Source organism: Crocodylus siamensis, chromosome 13 (genome assembly GCF_052110815.1).
Source record: "Crocodylus siamensis isolate JL-2025a chromosome 13, ASM5211081v1, whole genome shotgun sequence".
Lineage (NCBI taxonomy): Eukaryota > Metazoa > Chordata > Crocodylia > Crocodylidae > Crocodylus > Crocodylus siamensis.
Genome location: NC_143407.1, coordinates 6,038,431 through 6,058,742, shown reverse-complemented (window position 1 = coordinate 6,058,742; position 20,312 = coordinate 6,038,431). Strand labels below are relative to the sequence as shown.

Here is a 20,312-nt window from a genome sequence, read left to right as displayed (position 1 = left end):
CAGGGAGCAGCTCGAGCTCTCCACGTCACCTTGTCCCTTCTGCGGAGGGGCACCTACTGCCTCTGTGGTTTGAAGGGGTTCATCAGATGCTGCTCCTATCTTCCCTTCCATCTGGTCAGAGTCATTCGGGATGCTCACACTTGACCTCAAGGTAGACTCCCCCACTGGTACCATCTCCCTAGACACACCTGGCAGGAATGCCATCATGTTCTTCTGCCCCCAGTAAGAGCTCTTCCTGGACCCCATCTCTCTCCAACAAGGGGACCCACCCAACATCCCTGTGTCCCTAGCCCCTTCCTGCAGAAACTCATCCTGGACATCCCCCACACAGGCATCCCTCCTAGGAACAGCCATCTTGATGCCAAAAGCAGCTCCAAGCAGAAGGCCAACACGAGAACTGATGGCAGCCCGTAAATCACCCCTCTTCAGCCAATCAGAACTCTCCTCCGGAGGGCCGAGCCTCTCAGCGCCAATCAGAATTCTGCACTGTAAAGCCGTGGCCCCTCCACAACCAATCAGCACTTCTTCCGGCCTGCGACCAGTTGGCAAACAGCAGTTTGGAACCGTTTGAAATTCCTCCCAGCCAATGAACCCGTGCACCAGCTGAGCCACTAAAAGCGGGGACAAGAAGAGGAGTAAGAATGGCATCTGCCGCATCCTGCAGGAATCCCATAGTGGACGCTTCCCCGGACAGACTGCCACGGGAACATTCAAATGGAGCCAAACAGGTGCAGCGTAACCGATGGCTTGAGGCCACGCTTCAGCGAGACTGTCTGCCAGCGAGTGCCGTCGCTTCATCAGAGCCCCAGCGCGGTACGCTCTTCGTTAACAAGGCAGCTCATTTTACAGGAAAGCCGCTGCTGTGAACAAGTGCTGCTGGTAGCGTCCACCAACTTCTCTGCTTAGCCCAGAGGGCAGCAAAAAAATTATAGACAGGAGCGCAGAGTTTATAAATTTATTAGCTGGATAGTGTACACAGTACTTACAATTGCATCTATTAAAGACCAAATACACTTGAAAAAATGCATCATATAAAAAAAATTATAAACTTTTAAACTATGTACAAACTTTGCTTTACGTTACACAAATCCCGATCCGCCCCACCCCGCCCCTTCACAAAGTAAGAAACTGCCTTTTTTTCTTTTTCTTTTTAAACATGCAAAGCATTGAAATCATTTAGCATTACTCAAGGGTCTTTCCCACGCCCCCTTCTACACTTATCTGAAACTGGCTTTTGATAGGTTCACTGCTCCAGTGCTTTATGGGTCACACCATCAAGAGTTAGTTTTCCTCGGAGCTGTCGTCACTTCTGTTCTCCTCGTCTGTCCCGTCGTGCACTCCCAAACTAAACTGGCGTTTTTCTGCAAATCGAGGCTCAAACACAAGGTAGGAGTCTTACGCAATCTGGCAGCATTTCCAGTTTTAAAAATTTACTTGGTAAACTTGTATTTTTTGTGCCCAAAAGATCTCAAATTGGTACCAATGTCACCGATGAAACTCCAACTTTAGAATCTAATGTTGCTAAATACAAACCCCCCAAAAATCAAAAAGGTATGATAACGGCTCTAAGCTTTTCACACCACATTTGGGGGGAGGAGGGGGGAAATAACCACAAGTACTCCTTATATTCATATGCCTTTATACACACTCTATAAAGATTCAAGACCCTACATTTGGGCGGCGTGGGGAGAACTTGCCCGGAAAAGAGTTCTAGATGTTTTATGAAGGTTTATAAATTTGTAAAGAAAACCAATAAATACTGGTTGGTAGTTACCCAGATACAAAAAGTGTCAGAGTGATAACCTCATTCTCCCAATTTCCCAGCTTTCACAGGAGGTTCTCAGGGATAGAAGTGACCTGTCAGCTTAAAGTAGATACATTACTGAGAGGTTCCCTCCATCCAGAATGGACGTATTCCCCTCGTGCACATCAGTACCCCAGACTGACAAAATGTACAAAAGCTCTGAAAAATATATTTACAATAATGATGCAAGTAACCGTTCATTCAAACAAAGCCAAATATTTAAACGTTCCTTCGCTAAAAGAGTTATGCATTTCCTGAAATAGGGGACACCAGATGCAATACTCAGCAAGGGCTTCAGAGATGCCAACTGAAGAAAAACGCACCCATACTCCAATCCGCCAAAACATCTTAAGGAGTCAAACAAAGGCACCAAAGATGCCAACAATGTAAAGGGGCAAGAACAAATAATTTTTTTTTAAGCAGCAGAAATTCAAATCTTAGGAACAGAATATTTGCGTAGACTTAAAAGGTGGGTACCCCAATGCCTCCCTGTATTTACAAAAGCAGTTCCCAATCTGTCCAGCAAGCAAACCCACTCTTGCCACAAGCCTGTTTTGTAGAATTTTCCACGAATTTCCATGAGGCTTGTGACCCCACCAATAACTACAACTGCATGTGGGATTGCAACTCTTACATTGGGAACAATGGACGTAGCACATAATTAACAAAAGCTGAGCAAAAAACAAAGTGTTATCAACTACCAGAAGGAAAACACTTTAGTCAAGACTGAACAGGAACAACGTTCCTCTGTAATTACAGAATCCAGCTGATGTGCCAAAGGCCAAAATCTCAAAAGCAGCAATTCTTTCTTTGTAGCTTAACTGCCTGGAGTTTGGATACCTCCCTATGTAGCTGGCCTGAACACTAGCATTCTGGGTGCTGGAACCTGCTGGCAAACTAAAAAGTTTTAAAAAAGGAAAAAAAAAATATCAGTCTCTCCCTTTTCACCATCCCATTTCTTGGTACTCTCAGGCTTAAGGCTCTTCTCTACTGTTCAGAGGAAAAGGTTCTTTTGGCGGCTTTGACTACCCTCTCCTTCCCCTTCACTATTTTTCCCTTTGGCAGAAAGAAACTTAATGGATCTCCTACTTCCATCCCCCAACAAATACTGGAGGGAACGATAGAGAAAATGTGCTCCAAGCAATTGCAATGGTTCTGTCACCTTGAGATAAACTCCTCTGAAATTCAAATGACTTTTCCAGTCCCTTTCTTCACTACATCACCTACAAAAGCTTTCCCTCTCCTTGCTTTTATTTTCAGACTCATGCATCACCCTCTCTCTAGCAGCAGACCTAGCTACCCTTTCCAGAGTCTAGCTGATTCTAGTGACCCTATTCGTTTCGTCTGTTCAGCTGTAGCAGTGCATGAGCCCTACAGACAAACAGCTGGTCCCATCGCATATGCCATGAAATGAGCAAGAGTGAATAAACAGGCAGATAAATATCACCTCTTGGGAAACTGTATGAACCCAAACATCTACTGGGAAATCTGGAAATCTGGAATCTTCAGTGATGGCCCAAATTCAACATTTGACAATTATGCCCTTATCTTTAACCTAATGGTTTACCACAAATATTGAGCAGGAGCTCAGCTAAAGATCACAAAAAGGAACGTTTTTCAGAAAAACGAACAAAAACCCACCATTCCTTAAGTGTCATCTTCACAACATGAGGATATTTTGTAAAAAACCTGAAGGAGATCACCAAGGTCTGCCTTCATTTATAAAGCAGTCCTTCAGCTAGACTAAGATGCACTGAGACAAGCTGTCCTCTGCTCCAGCTGCAACGGAGCTATCTTACATACTGAACAGACTCAAGGCATTGTACATAACTCTGTAGGATTCATAATACCAGTGAAAAACAGCCACACCAGGAGATGGCCAGTCCTGCTACTATGAGATTTCAGATTTCATTTCTTTTGTAATAACCAAGTACTGAATCAGCAATTTTCAAAAATTAAAACAGACACTGAATATCTATTAGAAGAGTCACTTAGAGGATTTAATTCTTTTCATGCCCGCAGTTGGATTTCTGCCAAAGCATCTGCTGCCATCAACATGCATATCGAACAACACCAGCACCAGGATTATTTCTCCTAATCGGTTTCTCTCTATGCCAGTGAGCCACTCCTTTTACTCCTTGAAACAGATATATAACATTTCAAGTCTCATAAAGGTTTTGCAGTATTCAAAGCAACTTGACAAAGATGGTTCAACTTTTCCCAGAAAAGATTGCTGTTTACTTATTTTACAGGACGGAGCTTGGAGTACCCCTTCAGTTCTGTCATGCAGTTCCACAAGTGCAGGTGTAATTACGGTGAACTGCTGTCAGCAAATGAAGTCCAAAGCTGTGAGAAGTAGATGTAAATAAAAAAAAGACTCAACTTGGGAAACAATGCACTGAGGTGTAGCCATGTCAGCTAAGGTTGCTACCAGCTGGATTTACTCCTCTGTACAAGGGCCATGGCTCCAAGTGGTCTTTGTTAGCCCTGCTTCTGCATGCCAAATTATTGCTGATCGCTGCGTAGGTGGCTCTCTCACCCTTGGCCAGTCTTAGTGCAGGAGATTTAAAAGGCATGGTAGTCAGACCGAAATCCCTGCACTAAAGTAAATGGGTCTACAAAGAAAGTCCTTGTAATTTCTATTCGTTGAGTCCACTGCAGTTAAAATCTCAAACAAACCACTTGCTGAAAAAGTGGGTTTTGCTCGGTAGAAAAGGGTAGGCTACGATATGGCGATTGTCCCATTGAGATTTGCTTGATACTTGGGTAGGGAAGAGCACACTTGCAAAGGGACAGGAAAATTTGTTCAGTTGCTTTTTTTCTTCAGCCAGTGGTTAAGATACTCTGATCATCTGTGTCATTGCTTCTTCATTTGCTTGAGTTGGATCCTGCAGAAACAAGAGACATACAAGAACACTGACACCAGTCCCTCACAGCATAGCAAACTGACCTCTAGTAGTGCAGCCTGGAGGGCAGATACCCTCTTTGTCCAAAAATTCTCTCTCTTTCTCTGAGACTGACATTTTAGTCTTTTGGGATTGAAATATTTGGTCTTTGGACCTTGCTGTAGGTTCCTGTTTGCACTTAGTACTGTGTAAGGGTAATGGACTGGCAGCCCCGCAAGCTGAAATTCTCTATCTGTTCACAGAACAGATACATTAATTAAGAGCAACAAGTTTCCCAACACAATCCCACCAGTGCGCCTCAAGCAACCTAAATGGACTGTTGCTACATGTGGAATATTACTTCTCTATCCTTTAGTCCTCTGTGTGAACACGTCCACAAAATTCCACAGACATGTTTTATTGCTTCTTTTGGGGGTTTGTTTGTTTTTTTTTTAAAGCACAGGCAATAGTTGTTTCTAAAGTTTTATGTGTTCTTGAATACCCAGAAAATCCTTCACTCCAGGTTGAGGGCATTTCTTGTGCTTGGAAAGCTAGTAAATTAGATATAGAACAACAACGGTGAGGCTAGATTATAGCTTCTGACTAAACCTGCACCAGTTCCATGGGAACTGAGATCCTAATGTATAACCTTCAAATCTGCTTACAAGTTTCAGGTGGACAAGACTCGACAAGGCTATTCTTTCTAATCAAAAGGACGGCTTAAAGGTGAATGCAATATCTGCCTGACTGGTAAATAACAACAACTGTCTTCATTATAGAAGAAAATAATAGCTTTCCTAATGCTGCCATATTCAGAAGACAGAGTTCCAGATGCATCTAGTATACAGAGAAGCTAAGTAATGTGATACCTTAAAACAGCTTGAGTTCTGCATACTGAGACTGGAAGCTTTTCTCCAAACCTGACATGTGGCTTAGTGAGGAAGGCAAATGCCATAAACTAGCTGAACAAGCTAATAAAAGCAGCAAACCAAGTATTTCTGGAGGTCTAACATGAGAGGTTTGCAAATGTCATTCATGCAAAGAACAACTGATGGAAACAAAGGTATTCCTTACCGACATATGGGGACTATCCTTTTCCTTTGGAGAGAAGAAACGGCCACCTTCTCCCCGCTTCCTAGCCATTGCATGACGATGTCGGGATTCATGCAAGTATTTCTGCAACAAGAACAAAATATTTTGAGCTCAATCCAGTATTTCTAGGTCTACATTACACAATAACAAAATGAACAAATACAACCAGCCCCTGAACTCTGAAAAACACCAAGTTTGGGAACAGGGTGTATAATAAATACTGATTTACTACACAACAAAATAGATTCTCAACAATTAAAAGTATGGAGAAAATTGCCAACTGGATCCAAAGAAATGGCCTCTGTAAATAAAATCCTGAAGAGAGAAAGACATTAGTGGAACAGTCTTATGCATGTGTACAAGAGGAAGGGAAGGAAAAATATATTCTCTGAGCCAGCCTAAAATATTTTCTATATCTTTCTCTATAATACCATCCCTTCCACAGTGCGCCTCACCCTTCTTTCTTTGGGGATTTTCCCTTCAGCTTCCAGCTTAGCTCGTGCCTGTCTTCTCTTCAGGATCCGGTGGTACTGCTTGGCATTTACATACAGGGGCTCCTCTTCAAGCATTTCTGCTCCAGGCAAAGGAATCCTCTGGATAGCTGGCACTGATCCAGCTCCTGGTACCATCTGTATAACGAGAAATTCACTTGATAGGCATATAGTTGAGAAAATAAGCTAGACACAAAACTACATGAAGAACTTAAATTTAAAATTGAAAGGGGACATTAACTGAAGAGCAACCATGCTTGTTCTAAATTAGCAGAACATCAAATTACACACTAGTCTGTGGAATTTACACTATACTACACTTGTAAACTAGTTATTTCAGAAAGAACTACACGTTGCCAACATCTGATATTTGATTCTGTGGTTTTTTTTCTATGAACAGACACTACTCAAAGCAAGTCACTGTTTCCTTCACAGTGTAATTTATATTACATACCCAGTCCTTTCATTGCTATTTTGGTGCCTGCTGTATTTGTTCAACTACTTGTGTGTATTATTCGTAAGTGTTTGCTGCCACCTATTGGAAATGAACAGCAAAACACAAAAGGGAGAGCATCTCACCACAAATGTGGTAAGAAATTTGCAGGAAAAACTTTCTGCACCTAAAAAAATGGTCTAGGGGTTTTTTGAAGAGTACAACAGTATGGCCTAGACTCTCCGAAGCCCCTTTAAATAACTTTGCGTAAAATATTCGTTCAGTTTCTGAAATCTTCTTGAAGCTCCATAACAAGTAATAGAAGAGAAGCATACCCCATGTAACAAAGCATCCCACAAGTTAAACTTCTCAATTACCAACTTTAAACCCACAATATCAAATTCCACTGAGCAAATGGACCACACAACGTGATGTTAAAACAGATGTCAAAGCAGCGTTTGTAGACAACAAGGTATGATTTTACAGGCTAAATCTAAAAAGCAAAAGAACTAGGAAATTCAGTACGCACCATAACCATTCCACCTGAATTGACCACATTTCCAGCAACCGGTAGCGTCACAGTTACAGTTCCTTGCCCGCTGCTGGTTGTGTTGGTGTTGGCTCCCGTCTGGACAATCTGTGCTCCAGCCAAACTGGCTGCAGGGATGGTGATCATGCCTGTAACAGGGACTGTAACTTTAAGAAAAGAAAAAAAAAAAACAAAAAAAACAAAAACACGCACACAGAAAGAATGAAGGGAACACAATTAGTCCCACTTCCATTTTTTACTCATTCATCCTTGGATAAAAGCTGCATGTACTTACAAGCCAACTGTTATCATCTGACCATACACCTTGGAACCTTTATTTTGGTTTGCATGCCACATACGCAGTACTCCAGCCACAGATGAAAGAGCATTTTGCCTTAAATGCTTGGGTTCTCTACTGACAAACTACCACAAACCCAGAGGTCATACCTTATACAAACATTGCACCACCACATGGAGAACTGAGTTTTGTCTCATAACCCCTTTAGCAGTCTCCATGTCAAAAGACTTATCTTCTCTGCAAATTAATCTGTTTACAATTTTCTAATACCCAAACCTGCAGTAAAAACAAAAATCTTTTTACCTGCTTCAACTGCAGGCTGGAAAAAGGATTTTTAAACCTACTAAAAAAAAAAGTTAGCCACTTCTGAATTTACTAAAATGTAGGATAAAAAGAAACTAGCTGCATGTATTTCTTATTCCAAACGCTTGGCACCACAGATTATACCACATGGTGTTATCAGCAGGGATCCATAGTTGTATCCGTTTAAAAATCACCAGTTCTCTGATAAATATCATAAATTCTCCGATTAAAACCCCAGGAATCCTCATTTTTCCAAGATTAAAATAAAATGCCACTATATAAATGGGTACCCATTGAACACAATGTTTTATTGATATATTTACCATTTTAAAGCAGTTTGGAAGCCTACCAATGCTTCAATCACTAAAATAAAATAAATTCAAACACCAAAATTTATAGGTATTTAGATTATGGGATTTTTATCATGGAAAATAAGAGCTCCCCCAGCCCCTTTCACTCACCAGGACATGGGTCCAGCTGCAACTGTTGCCCCCACTACTTTGTGGCGCTGAGCAACCCCGATATGTTGGTGCCCTGCCCGTGCCAGGGATCCTCCCTCCTTGCTCAGAGCCACCTGGGTTCTGCCAGTGCCCCTCACTCCCCACCCAGAGTCACCCGGGCCCCCCAGCCCTGCCAGAGGGCCCTCCCCCCCAACCCATCTGCCAGGGCTACAGGGCCAGGGACTCAACAGCAGCACCTAAGCCAGGTGCGGGCAATTATTTCGGGCGGAGGGCCACTTACTGAGTTTTGGCAAGCTACTGAGGGCCACATGACAGGCAACCGGGGCAGATAAATATTAATTTTCTGAATTTTTTAGGGGCCCCGTGGGCCGGATAGAATGGCCTGGCAGGCCACATCTGGCCCACCGGCCGCATTTTGCCCACCCTGGTCTAAGCTCTGGCTGCCACAAGTTGTAGACAGCAGCTGCTGCGGCAGCAGAGCCAAACGTGGAGCCCAGCTTCTACTCCCCCAACGGGTGGCATGGCTGGAGCAGAGCCCATGGGTGGAGAGGCAGTCCTGGCTGCCCACTGTGGGCTCAGGGCTCCCTGCCCTGCAGCCCTCCCTGCAGGGCCACAGCAGCCAAGCAGACAGGACCTGACGCAGCAGGGCAGGGAGGCTCATGCCGCTCGCTGGTGGGAGCCTCACGCCACGATGGTGAGGCACCCTCTGCCTGCCCAACTACAGCAGAGGACACACCTCTGCAACGCTGCCCCCACTGCTGTTGGGCAGGCAGGAGGTACCTCACGATGGCGGCACAGGGCTCCAAGCAGCAGCACCAAGCTTCCCAGCCCTGTTCTGCCCTGGCTGCTGAGTTGGGAAGGCCCCCGGGAAGGGCAGCAGAGAGGGGAACCTGAGCCCACAGTGGATAGTCCACCCCAGGTACAAATCTGGGGGGCACATACCCTTCATGCTCCCCCCACCTCTGGGCAAGCTGCCCGTGGCTCCATCCCACCCCCACCAGGCCCTGAGGCCACGCACGGCTCCAGGCCCCAAGCCTCACCCACGACACCAGCCCAACTCCCTCCTGCACTAAAGGGGTTTCAATTCCTCCCCGGCTTACCTGCATGGACCTATGCGAGTTGCTCTCCAGGCTGCCTGACAGCTATATGCATGTGTACCTGCGCACATAATGCACATGGCACCCCCTGCCAGACTGCCCTCCTCTTGCTCACCCCAGCCCCTTCCAGGCTGAAACTACCAGCCTGCAAGGGGAAACCCACTTTTTCCTGCATTTTTCTCCTTAGATAAAAAGAGAAAATCCAGGTTTTACCATGTTTTTCCACGGCAAACAGAAAACCTGGATCCCTAGCTATCAGTAATACGGTACATATCAAAAGACAATTCTTGCAGATGCCAACACTAATGATCTATAATATTAATACTAACAAAAGACTTGGAAGCGGACTAAGCATTAACTGGAAGCTTTCGGCTCCAGCCTATAAAAAGACTATCAAATGCACCGTGCTTTATATGCCAAAGCAAGCTCATACCTTGTTGAAGAATGGTGCCATCAGCATTAACTGGCTGATAGACAATGGTCTGGCCTTCTGCTGTCTGTGCCACCTGCTGCCCTTGAACTGCTATTTGCTGCTGGGTCTATATAGAACAAAGAAAAGGACAAATTTACAATCTGTAAGTACCCAAATGTTGCAATCCTTGTACCTATGGTGCCTGCAGAAGTAATACGTATGTGGGTTTTATTAAAACCATACAAACTAGGACTGAGTTTGTAAGGACTAATCTGAACTAGAAATTAGATGATACAATATACTATCCCAAACCTACATTTAAGTAAGCCTGTTCTACAAAAGGAAAAAAAATGAGGAAATAGAATCACTTGACTGAATCTGCAAATGCATTAAAAATGTTTGTGGTCTTATTCTGTGATCACAGTACCAGCCACAGGTTTTTCAGATGTCTTTTCTCGAAGCCATCTCAGAATTTCAAAATGCCAGCTCTGCACCCATTGTAGTACTTAACGTTCTGGGAATATTTTTTTTTAAAGGATGCAACATTCACTTTTCATGAAAAATGTGTTAAATGAACATTCAGCTGGAAAAGAATTCATTTAAGTCATAAGCACAAAAGGGCTTCACACCTAAGTATGAGCAGAAATGATTACAAGCTTGAGAAGAAGGCAGTATTTCCATTAAACTTCAACTGCATTCTTCATGGTCTAAACATTTCCTGTCAAGGAATTTCCAAAACAACAACATGCCAATATAAGAAACAGCTGGTAAAACTTACAAGCAACAAGCCTAAATATTCTGTCCCAACAAAATAATTGGTAAAAACAAAATCCCATAAAAAATGGAGTTACAAAGGTAGCTGTTTTTTCTCTTGCCACATTACCTGGTAACCTTTACGCTTATAAAGCTATTTCTAACTTTTTCCCTTCCAATTCTCTTCAGAAAAAAAAAATCCTTTCCCGTTGGTGCAGTTACCTGCGTCTGGCCAGCAGTAACTGCAGTCTGTGGCTGCTGAATAATGATTTGCTGGGTCTGGCCCTGTTGACCCTGGACCTGCACCGCCTGCCCACCTTGAATCTGAATCTGACCTGGCTGGACCAACTGAATCTGTGGAAGAAGAGAGTCAGAAAAAAATATTAACTAAACCTGTTATTTCTCCTCCCTTTGATCTCATCACCAACATTAAATCATCTTCTGACAACAATTTATGTCTGTCAAAGAAATAAAGCCACCATTTTCTCCTTTTCCCCACGCATTTAAATTGGAGAAAGAGGATTTAATTTATTCCTGTCCTGTGACATAATCACTGATGCAAAAGAGGATAGGACTTCACAGAAAGGGAGAGACTGCATATCAGTGTCACCCTGTCCCAGTTCAACACTGTTTATGAAATACAACAATCAGAGTGAAACTGTTTACTGTTCTGAACACTAGGAATAATTCCTACCTAGATCACAGGGAGGAATGGGCTGATATATTTATTTAGATGTTTGTGAATTATCATCAAGCATATAATAAAATATCCTGATATGCCCAGAATCGATTAGACTTCAACCTTGCAAGCGGACCTTCTCTCCCTTGGTATACTTCTCATATAAAAAAGTAGGATGAACCTGAATGTTTTCAGCCCTACTTGCTCAGAAACCCCAGCTGCACTCTTTCCTCAAATACACAGGCCGCCCAAGGAATAACAACAATACTATACTATATAATGTTTTTCAAAAAAAAAAGAATAATGGAATGTTGTACAAGCAATCTTTAGTCAACGCTCTCAACACAGCAAGTTAGCGGTGCGAACAGGGAAAAAGCTATCAGCTTCACTCCCAAACCCCATGCTCTAACCACCAAGACTAGATGTACCCATTGAGATAAGTAGTTCTTTCTTTTAAGAATAAAGTGTTTAAGTTTTCTACCCTTTAATTGTGAAGAACTGTCACCTAAAAACCAAGCACTGCTTTTTATAAAAATACTTCAACCTAATATGTTTTCAAAAAAGCTAATCCTATTGCACCCCGCAGTTATTTTCTTTGATATAAGTGTTTAAATTCTCCCCCAGCCTTCATACCTTAGAAGCATTCAGCTCAAGGCTAATCCATAAGTGTTTTTCAAGGATTTCCACATTTTTAAGGGGGAAAAAATGTAGCATGGACCATATTTTTGGCACAAACAGCCAAACTGCTCGATATGTTACAAGCAAAATCGATAATGAAAAGGCACTGGTTGTTTTTTAGTGGCTCATGTTTGTTAATTTTGCAGCAGCATCTCAAAAATAAATTGCCAATATAAAAGAGTTTCCTTTTTAATATGGAGCTCATAAAAAGCTCACCAAGATAAATCTTCTGCTATTTTAGGCTATCATAGCACCAATCTTCAGAAGTGCTGTGACCATTTATATTAGGTGAAGATCTGGCCACTCAGTTCATTCCTGTGAATTCTGTTTAATTCAGTATTCTGACCTGTTGCAATCCTTGTGTTCCAGAAACTGGGACTTGCATGATTGTCTGGCCTTGACCTCCAGGCACAGCCTGCACCATGATTGGCTGGCCGGTTGATGTGATCAGCTGACCTCCGCTTACTTGTACCATTAATGGCTGACCTTGGACCTAGAAAATGGGAGGAAACCAAACAAACAGAACAATGAAGGAGAATAAGGTAACAAGCAGCACCAAACAAAAATGGCAAGTATCAAGGCACATGTTTACCTATTTTAAATGGAAGACCTATCGGAAAAGAAAATGGAGAAATAATCACTAAATTGCTCTTATGCACAACTTCTAATACTCAACACTTCTAAAACCATCTTCATCTTGTGCTGCTGGATTCCATATGTGTTTTTCTTTGTGAGGGCCCAACTAAAACTTCCAAGCCAGATGCAACACAGCGTGTAGAATAAGGCTAAACTCTGTTCATATACTAACTAGTACAAATTGGGATTATTTCCATATACAGCTTGAGACTCCAAATAGCTCAATCTATATAGCACATCAGCTTTTCTTACTAAGAAACCTAACAAAAAAAATTAGTAAAGGCTCAAACATCAAGCTACCCCAGTGGATAAGGTTTGTAGGATTCAATTCTCTCTCTAAGCAATTACAGTCTTATAGCATCATAATTTCCTGATGTATGCTGCATACAATGTCCTTGGAGCATCTTCTGGCGACTACAGAGTGAAACTTATACCTTTAACAAGCACAACATATGGCTCAGACAAAAAAAAAAAAAGAAAGAAAGAAGAGTGGATGAAAACCATTTTCTGGACCAGCAAGATTTTTTAAAAAGTGGACATGTTAGCCTGTAAAATTAGCTTCTGGAAAGGGGGCAGGAAAGAAAGGCGGCAAGGGGAAACTCCATTCAAACTTGTCAATTTCTAACAGATACCTCAGTTTAAAAGATCACTGCAAACCAGACTTTGACGTCTTAAACCTGAAGTGGGGCCAACGGACAACATGATTTCACTTCACTGCTTCTAATTCATTTGGAATTGGGGGGGAGGGAAAAAAAAAACCCCTAGAGAAGAGTCACCGAATTACATACTCTGTTAAGTGGGTATTTTGGGGACTTTCAAACAGCCAGTGTCTGCCATCATAAACTTCTACTTTCTCCTTTTACATTTTGACCTTCTCCTCACCCCAGCCAGTTACAATGAGTGCCTGCAATTGTCTCATCAGTGCAAACTTGATACATTCTGAAAATTATCTAGGAGAGCCCATTTATAACAGTCTAAAATGATAGACTCACTTAAAAGAAATAGCTCCACTTTCCATGTCAAAATGCATTAGAGGATTACGTGCTGAAACTCCGAGGAAAGCAACCTAGATTATTTCTCAACAGTCAAGGTTGTGAACAAGATACCCTGTCTTCATTAGGACATCTGATAATCCTACTACCCAGCATCATCCACACTACTCTTTGCTAGTATATGACAACCACCTTCAGCAATGAATAGTACATAACCTGCATCATAATGAAGGAAGGGATGAGGAGCATGCACACTTCAGTTATAAAGCAACAGAAGTAAACTGAACAAAAATGATAAAGACTGTGCATTTCATTAACATAATCAGAAACGAGCAAAAGAGAAAAAATGCAAACTTTTCAGGCACAGGACTGTGATGCAACGGAGTGCCAAGGAAGGCAATTCAATCTGCTAAATCTTCCACGTTTTAGCTCACAGCAGAAAGTCACTGACCAGTTTCATGACTAGCAACACCATTTTGCCTTTTCAGTACCTTTTTCCTCCAATGAACTGTGCAAGGAAAAAAAGCCCGTATGGATTTCAGCGATGAAAGAAAGCTGTATAACTTTGGTACAGTAACAACATTCACCATCCAGAGGGCTTTTTTATCCTCTTTAAAAGCCTGCTGCATGAACTAATGGGATGAAGTTCACAAGCCATGGAACATTTTGCATGAGCAGAGGGTTTGAAATAACCTGCAAACCTTCCTAATTTGTGACTAATTGTATCAGTAAATACCATGCAATTCATGGATTTTTCCTGTATCATACAATGGAAGTAAGTGATGAGTAATTAGCTCAAGCCCACAGCATACAGTAGAAGCCTCAGTTTTTGTTTCCTATTATAGATGGGAGGAAAGGCACTCCCTTGAAGCTGCTGGGTTGTCCTCCCACTCTGTGGCTCCCTTTTATGGCAAGATGACAAAATTCCCAGTACATGCTGGTGCCTGCAATGGTGCTGCAATGCAAGTCCTCGGGTTTGTCATCTTACTTGACTAGAGCTGCTAATTCCTCCTTTGACACCTTCTCGTAATTACAGAAGCAGAGAGTTTTTACAAGTGGATTACATTTTACTGCATGCATTTCAGATCTAAGAAATAAGTAGCTCTGCATTCATTTTATTGGCACAAAAAAACCAGTTAGCTGGCGTTATGGCTGTTACATACTAGTGAAACCATCACTAATTGTTCTGTGCCTATTTCAAACCCTGCTACAAACAGAGCATTAGTTATGAGGTGATGGGAAATTCATGCAGTGCTCACAAACACATTTAGAGAGATCACCACTACCTGGAGGGTCTGGACTTGCTGGCCTGAGGCGGATGCCACCTGGGCCTCTGTCTGCAACTGGACAGCAGTAACACCACCCTGCTGCTGAAACAAGGAAATGCTTGAAACAAGGAAATGCAGAGCTCAAAACAAGAGACAACCTTTCTGGTGGGAAAGGGAAAACTTCAAAGTTGCACACCATCTGCCCTCAGAAAATAAATGAGCTGAGTATGTTCCAATTCACAAAACAGAAGGCTAGGAATCTCAATGTATGCATGCTGTCAGGGCTCAGCAACCCCAAAGAATGCAGTTATAGGGGATATATCAAAGTATTTCGGAATACAATGACTGCAGGTTTTTTTAATCATTCCATTTTACTTAAGTGTTTTGCTTTTCCCAGTTATCATAAAGAGTTGGTAGCAATTTGTCAGACATCCCAAATAAAGGGCCCTAAATTCTTTTACCATGGAATAGGTACAGGATGGACAGCTGTAATGCAAGGTTCACCACGTTACTGTGCCAACATGCTTCAATCCTGACTCTGAAGGACAAATCTCAAGGGTTGAGATTCGCTAATGACCTGTTCTATCTATAGCCTCTTTGCTGAGGCACCCAAAAATAATCTTCCTAACTGTAGTAAGAGGGACATCCTATCTACTAAGAACCGGAGTAGGACTGAATCATTCAAAGTTTTTTTTAAATCAAAATGTATCTTCAAAAAGATCACCTTAAGTAGAGTGTGATGTTGACTTTGAAAATTAACACCAGGACAAAAAACAAGATCAACATTTGGTTCTACTATCTTTGTCAACCTTCCTTTGGCATGTCACAGGAGAAAAGCTATGGAAAATAGTTTAAAACGTCAATAAATCAAACTCAGTGTCAGCATCAGCTCTATGGATTTGAATTTCCAACAGATCCTAGACTGCAGGTTTTAACCTCCGCTATGGTCTTAGTAATAATCTAACCCTGCTCCAATTAAGACAATCAACTTCTGATAAGAACACTGGAAGCATAAATTCACTTTCCCACTGTCTAGTAATCATACTGATTGACAAGCAGCAAACTGCTACTTCAAAGTGAAAGCCTGATTCATACTACCTTATGTACATGGCAGAAAGAGTAATTTTTGTTCAAAGCTAAAGCAAACATAAGGCATGACAAACAAAAGTTACTGACACCAGGGAACTAATGTGTGCACCCAGGATGAAAATTCCTTACAACAGGAAGGTGGAAAAAAAGAACACTTTCACAGGTAGCCTAATTTCTTTTTTTTTTTTTAAAGTAGCTCTACGTGCTGGTACACTGTAAGATGCAAGCTGAAAATAAGAGGAATGATAGACAGGAAAAAAGTAGCAAATGACTGAATGATGCATCCAAAGCAATTGTTTTTCGGTTACTGTGGTATGTATGTTTACTCTTGTGTGTCACCGGGGGGGGCAAAACACCACAATCTGGATAAACATTTTTTGTTTATTTTTAAGGAAAGCTGTACAACGTCTCAGTGTGCTTGCCACAACCCCATTTCAGACCTTGGAAAAAATTACTGTTGTTTGTGGGCTGTGAGTGCTCAAACTAATAAGGGGTTTCCATTTAATACCTCCATTATCATTTTCAGGTAAAGTTACCTTTGCTCACATCCATAACAAATGGTGAACTCTCTAGTCTGATAAAGCATGGCACTCTGCAGATTTTCTGCTTAAGATTAAATCTGCCAAAACCTGTACTTCAGTGGGTACATCAGGCTGCTGAACAAGCAGTAGAAGTCGCACTGTTACACATCCACAGCACCTAGCTGGCCCTGTGCAACTGGTTGTTAGCTTTTCATGTTGTCTGCAAGTATCAGGACTCTCAGCTCACCCTTCAAGATAATTGCCTTACCTGCTGCTGAATCTGTCCAGCTTGCACAACAATTTGCTCTGTAGAACTGTTGCTGTTTGCTGTGTACTGTTCCATAACTCTTCAATTCCAATGCTGTGCACAGCACCTCAGTCTGGATATCTTGCAAAACAATAAAAAAGCATGATTATTGCCTCCAGGGCTCACGGTTAGCATTAGCTTACAGTTACTGGAAACTTAGCCTCCTACTAACGCTGTCTTAACAGTAAAAACCACTATTTAACCACAAAAAAAATACTTTGTTGATAAGAAATCTTTTCCCTCCTGCAGAAAGAAGTCAGAGAATTCAGTGGCAAAATTCATTAAAAAACCTCACAATTGTAAAGACAGCTGCTCAGTGGCTGGGCACTGTACAGAAATTCACAACAGGGTTCCAGTTCTAATTCTCCCACTAATCTTGTGTGAATCTATCTTAATGGGCCTGTTTCCCTTCTCACCACTTTCATTTTTATTTGCTTAATTTGGAAGCTCTGGGCCAAGGAGCGTTATCTTACTATCTGCTCTCAGTGGGGTTCTCTAGATATTACTTAAACTGTGTTCTATTATGATAAAATATTTTAATGAAAAAAGTTTACTGAAAATGCCACACCAGCACCAAGTTAACTCTTGAAGAACTCAACAGATTTCCAACAGCAAATGACATGGCAAGAGGGCCTAAAATACCTCCACTGCCTACTGCATAGGATCATTCAGAATAAAATGTTTTCCTGATCCCCTTTTAATCTCAAAACATAAAAAAAATCTTGTGTATATACCCTCCACCCACATGCCATCTCTCCCTCCCTGACTTCGCACCCCATAGAATGGGGGCTACAATGCCAAAATAAAATAAAATCCTATAACACATCTCCCCCCTTTCTCTTTTCTTAACTGATCACCAAATAAGGAATTCTGACTTTCACTTCTAATGAGGCACACAGATCGATTCTCTCACAGTAAAGTTACTACTCCCTGGGTTAAAAAGCCAGCATACAACTTGTCATCTGTAAGAAAAACAGCAGCAAAAAAAACTTAACACCTTCAGTTTTCAAAGAACTGTATACAGGACCAGGTCACATCATGATGCCTACCAACTTCAGCTTCTGCAATGTGCAGTAAGGACTTTGACCTTTGTTTCCCCTGTCCTTTAAAAGAGACTGTACATTGATTTATCCTCTTTACATCATCTCTTTTATATTACATAGCTATTTTGTTTTGCATTAATCCAAAAGGTGGTTATTTATTTGTTTAGGTCAGCTACAATCAATACTTCCCAGCTCTCCCACTGCCCAAATAGTATGTTTTCTTCAGGATACACGTTATATAGCCTAAATGAGGTTACAACTTTCTCTCTCCTTGTCAAGTGCTGTGATCACAATTGAAAAGTATAACGAGTTATGACCACAGAAAATATCTGAGTCACCGCACAAAAAAGAGAATTTTGTTGCAATTTTGACTGTCCGCTGTTGAGTTTGTAGAATTTTTGAGAGCCCAGTGTAAAATAAAAAACCCTCTCAAAACAAGCGATAAACACAACTGCATTTTACAGAGTTCAACAAATGTATCACTGAACTTTTTCAAATGAGTGCCTCATACTACCTCAGACTGTCTTCCTTCACAATCTCAAACTAAGTAGGGCCATACTTAAATAGCTACCTTGGATAGGAAACCCTAGGATGCTGCACAGTGGCTGGCCATGGTACAACTGACAATCTTTCATCCCTGTCAGCTTAACAGAGCTGTCTCTTCCATGACACGTAAACACGAAGTCCTGGTCATAACACCAAGGAAAGTTCCCATCCCATTACGCAAGAGAACAATCCCGATGCCATGGTGTGCTTCCAAGTGCAATAATATCATTCTTCTTCCTAACAAGCTCTCACTCCAGTCTCATTTGCACATTGTATTCGTCACACCTGCCCTAAAGACTTGTGTGCTCCCTCTTAAAACAAGTCCCACATTCCACCCTTACAGAAAGCATTTCAGTGGAGTCTGCAGGTTGCCACGGTCATTACACAGCATAGAAGGCAAGCACATACTGGCCAGAAGTCCCCCATTATTCCCTCTGCCGTGTCATTAAACAGGGATCTATTTATTGGCTACCGATGCTCCAACTAGGACTCCAGTGCCTTTCAGGACCCTTCTATTGTATCTGAAATCTTGATAATCCACGCAGCCCAGCTCCCTGAAAGCTTGGATTAGAGGAAAAACAGGAGAATGGTAGATGTGCAGGCTACAACCTGCACCAAAGGGAAGAAAATGAAACAAAAAGGTCATAGCATGTTTTTAAGGAGGAGGTTTAGTTGCCCAGAGCAGCGGTTCTCAATGTTTGTTTGTTTTTTGTACCACGACCCATGTGTAAATGTTGATGGCCAGTCCTGACCTAGTGCCCTTCACTCCCGGCCTCAGCCCCACAGTGCGTGGGGCAGGGGACAGGTCTGGGACACGGGGAACACTAGGGAAAACCCACAGCTTCCCATTTTTTTGTCCTTTAAATTGAGAACCCATTTTTAAAACATGTTTGCGATCCTCTCGTATATTCTCGTGACCCAGAGGTTGAGAAACACCGGTCCAGGGAAGAGAAAAGGACTGCAAACCAAGCCACTTGATGAGATGTCCTGTCTCACTAGCCTGACGCTTGCTGATGCTGTAACTCTCGTTTTTATTCCAACCCTGACAAAGCAAAGGCATCTACACGGTTTGACAACAGCAGCGCAGAACAGGGGGCGTAAAGCCAGCTCCACCTGCCCCAGAGGAAAGCCCTTCTCATGTGCTACGAATGTCAAACACCCAGCTCTGAGAACAGCCAAGGGTCCAACAAACAACGAAGGTATTAAAAAAAAGTCATGCTTTCTAGTCGGGATAAGTTTCAGTAACGAACAGTTCTGCTTTTCACCACCCTACCGAAACCTGCAGGGCCCAACGGGTCAAACCTCTCCACTCTCAGCACTTAAAAAAAAAAGGAAAAAAGCCTGGACAATTTAACAACACTTCTCAGTGGGTATCTCCGCATTAGCGCCGTTTCTCAGCTGAAACCAGCGGGTAACACTTCAAAACACCAAGTCAGGGGAGGCTACATTTTGCAGGTGCGGATCTCAGTAAGGGAGGAGAGCGTCGGGTTAATCCAGACTCTACACTTGGATGTTTTGCACTGGCCGCTGCTTTTGCTTTTCGGCCCCCACGGGCCCTCGGGCACATCAAGCCTCCCCGCAGCGCCGGGCTGAGCACGGCCGCGTCCCCCGCGCGGAAGGGCCGCAGCGCTCACGGCGGGGCCCCCCGCGCGGCCTAACCTCAGGCGGGCCCCGGCGCGCGGCTGCCGCAGCGCCCGGCCGGCCGGCCCCGGCCCCGGCCCTGCGAGCGGCCTCCTGACTGGCCACTCGGCCCCGCCAATCCCGGCGCTGGGGCCGGCGCTCGGGGGCTCCATATTGGCTGCTCGCACTCACCGTGCCTCGCTCCCCCGGTTCGGGTCCCGCTCTGATTGGCTCCGCCACCGGCCCCCGAAACCCAATCAGCGCCTCCACTCAGCCGCCGCGCAAAATGGCGCCCAACCCTGAACAAAGAGAGGGGCCGGGCCCCCCCAATCGCGCACGCGCCGAGCCAGTCGCCCGCCGCGGCTCTGAGGGCCA

General features: G+C 43.0%; 1 protein-coding gene across 16 annotated transcripts; it reads right to left on the bottom strand.

Moving 5' to 3' along the window:
- Window positions 1-952: 952 nt before the first annotated feature.
- On the bottom strand, window positions 953-20,280 carry NFYA (nuclear transcription factor Y subunit alpha). Of its 16 annotated transcripts, none has more exons than XM_090025558.1 (10): window positions 20,130-20,279; window positions 16,690-16,809; window positions 14,827-14,910; window positions 12,262-12,408; window positions 10,781-10,912; window positions 9,827-9,932; window positions 7,235-7,401; window positions 6,237-6,410; window positions 5,764-5,865; window positions 953-4,692 (listed from the first exon to the last, which is right to left on the bottom strand). In XM_090025558.1, the coding sequence occupies exons 2-10, from the start codon at window positions 16,762-16,764 to the stop codon at window positions 4,639-4,641; spliced, it is 1,041 nt and encodes a 346-aa protein (XP_089881684.1). In that variant the 5' UTR covers window positions 16,765-16,809; window positions 20,130-20,279; the 3' UTR covers window positions 953-4,638. The 16 variants fall into 16 exon arrangements, with proteins under 16 accessions (XP_089881684.1, XP_089881690.1, XP_089881689.1 ...); XM_090025564.1 differs by having other exon boundaries at window positions 7,235-7,383; XM_090025563.1 differs by having other exon boundaries at window positions 14,830-14,910.
- Between the last annotated feature and the right edge of the window lie 32 nt (window positions 20,281-20,312).

Bases quoted from the DNA above. Each gene is read 5' to 3' on its own strand.
- NFYA (XM_090025558.1), bottom strand. From the start codon at position 16,764: ATGGAACAGTACACAGCAAACAGCAACAGTTCTACAGAGCAAATTGTT. The intron at 7,402-9,826 runs GTATGAGCTTGC...CTTTTCTTAAAG, and splicing joins TGGCACCATTCTTCAACAAG to TTACAGTCCCTGTTACAGGC. The intron at 5,866-6,236 runs GTGAGGCGCACT...TTCTTGTTGCAG, and splicing joins AAATCCCCAAAGAAAGAAGG to AAATACTTGCATGAATCCCG.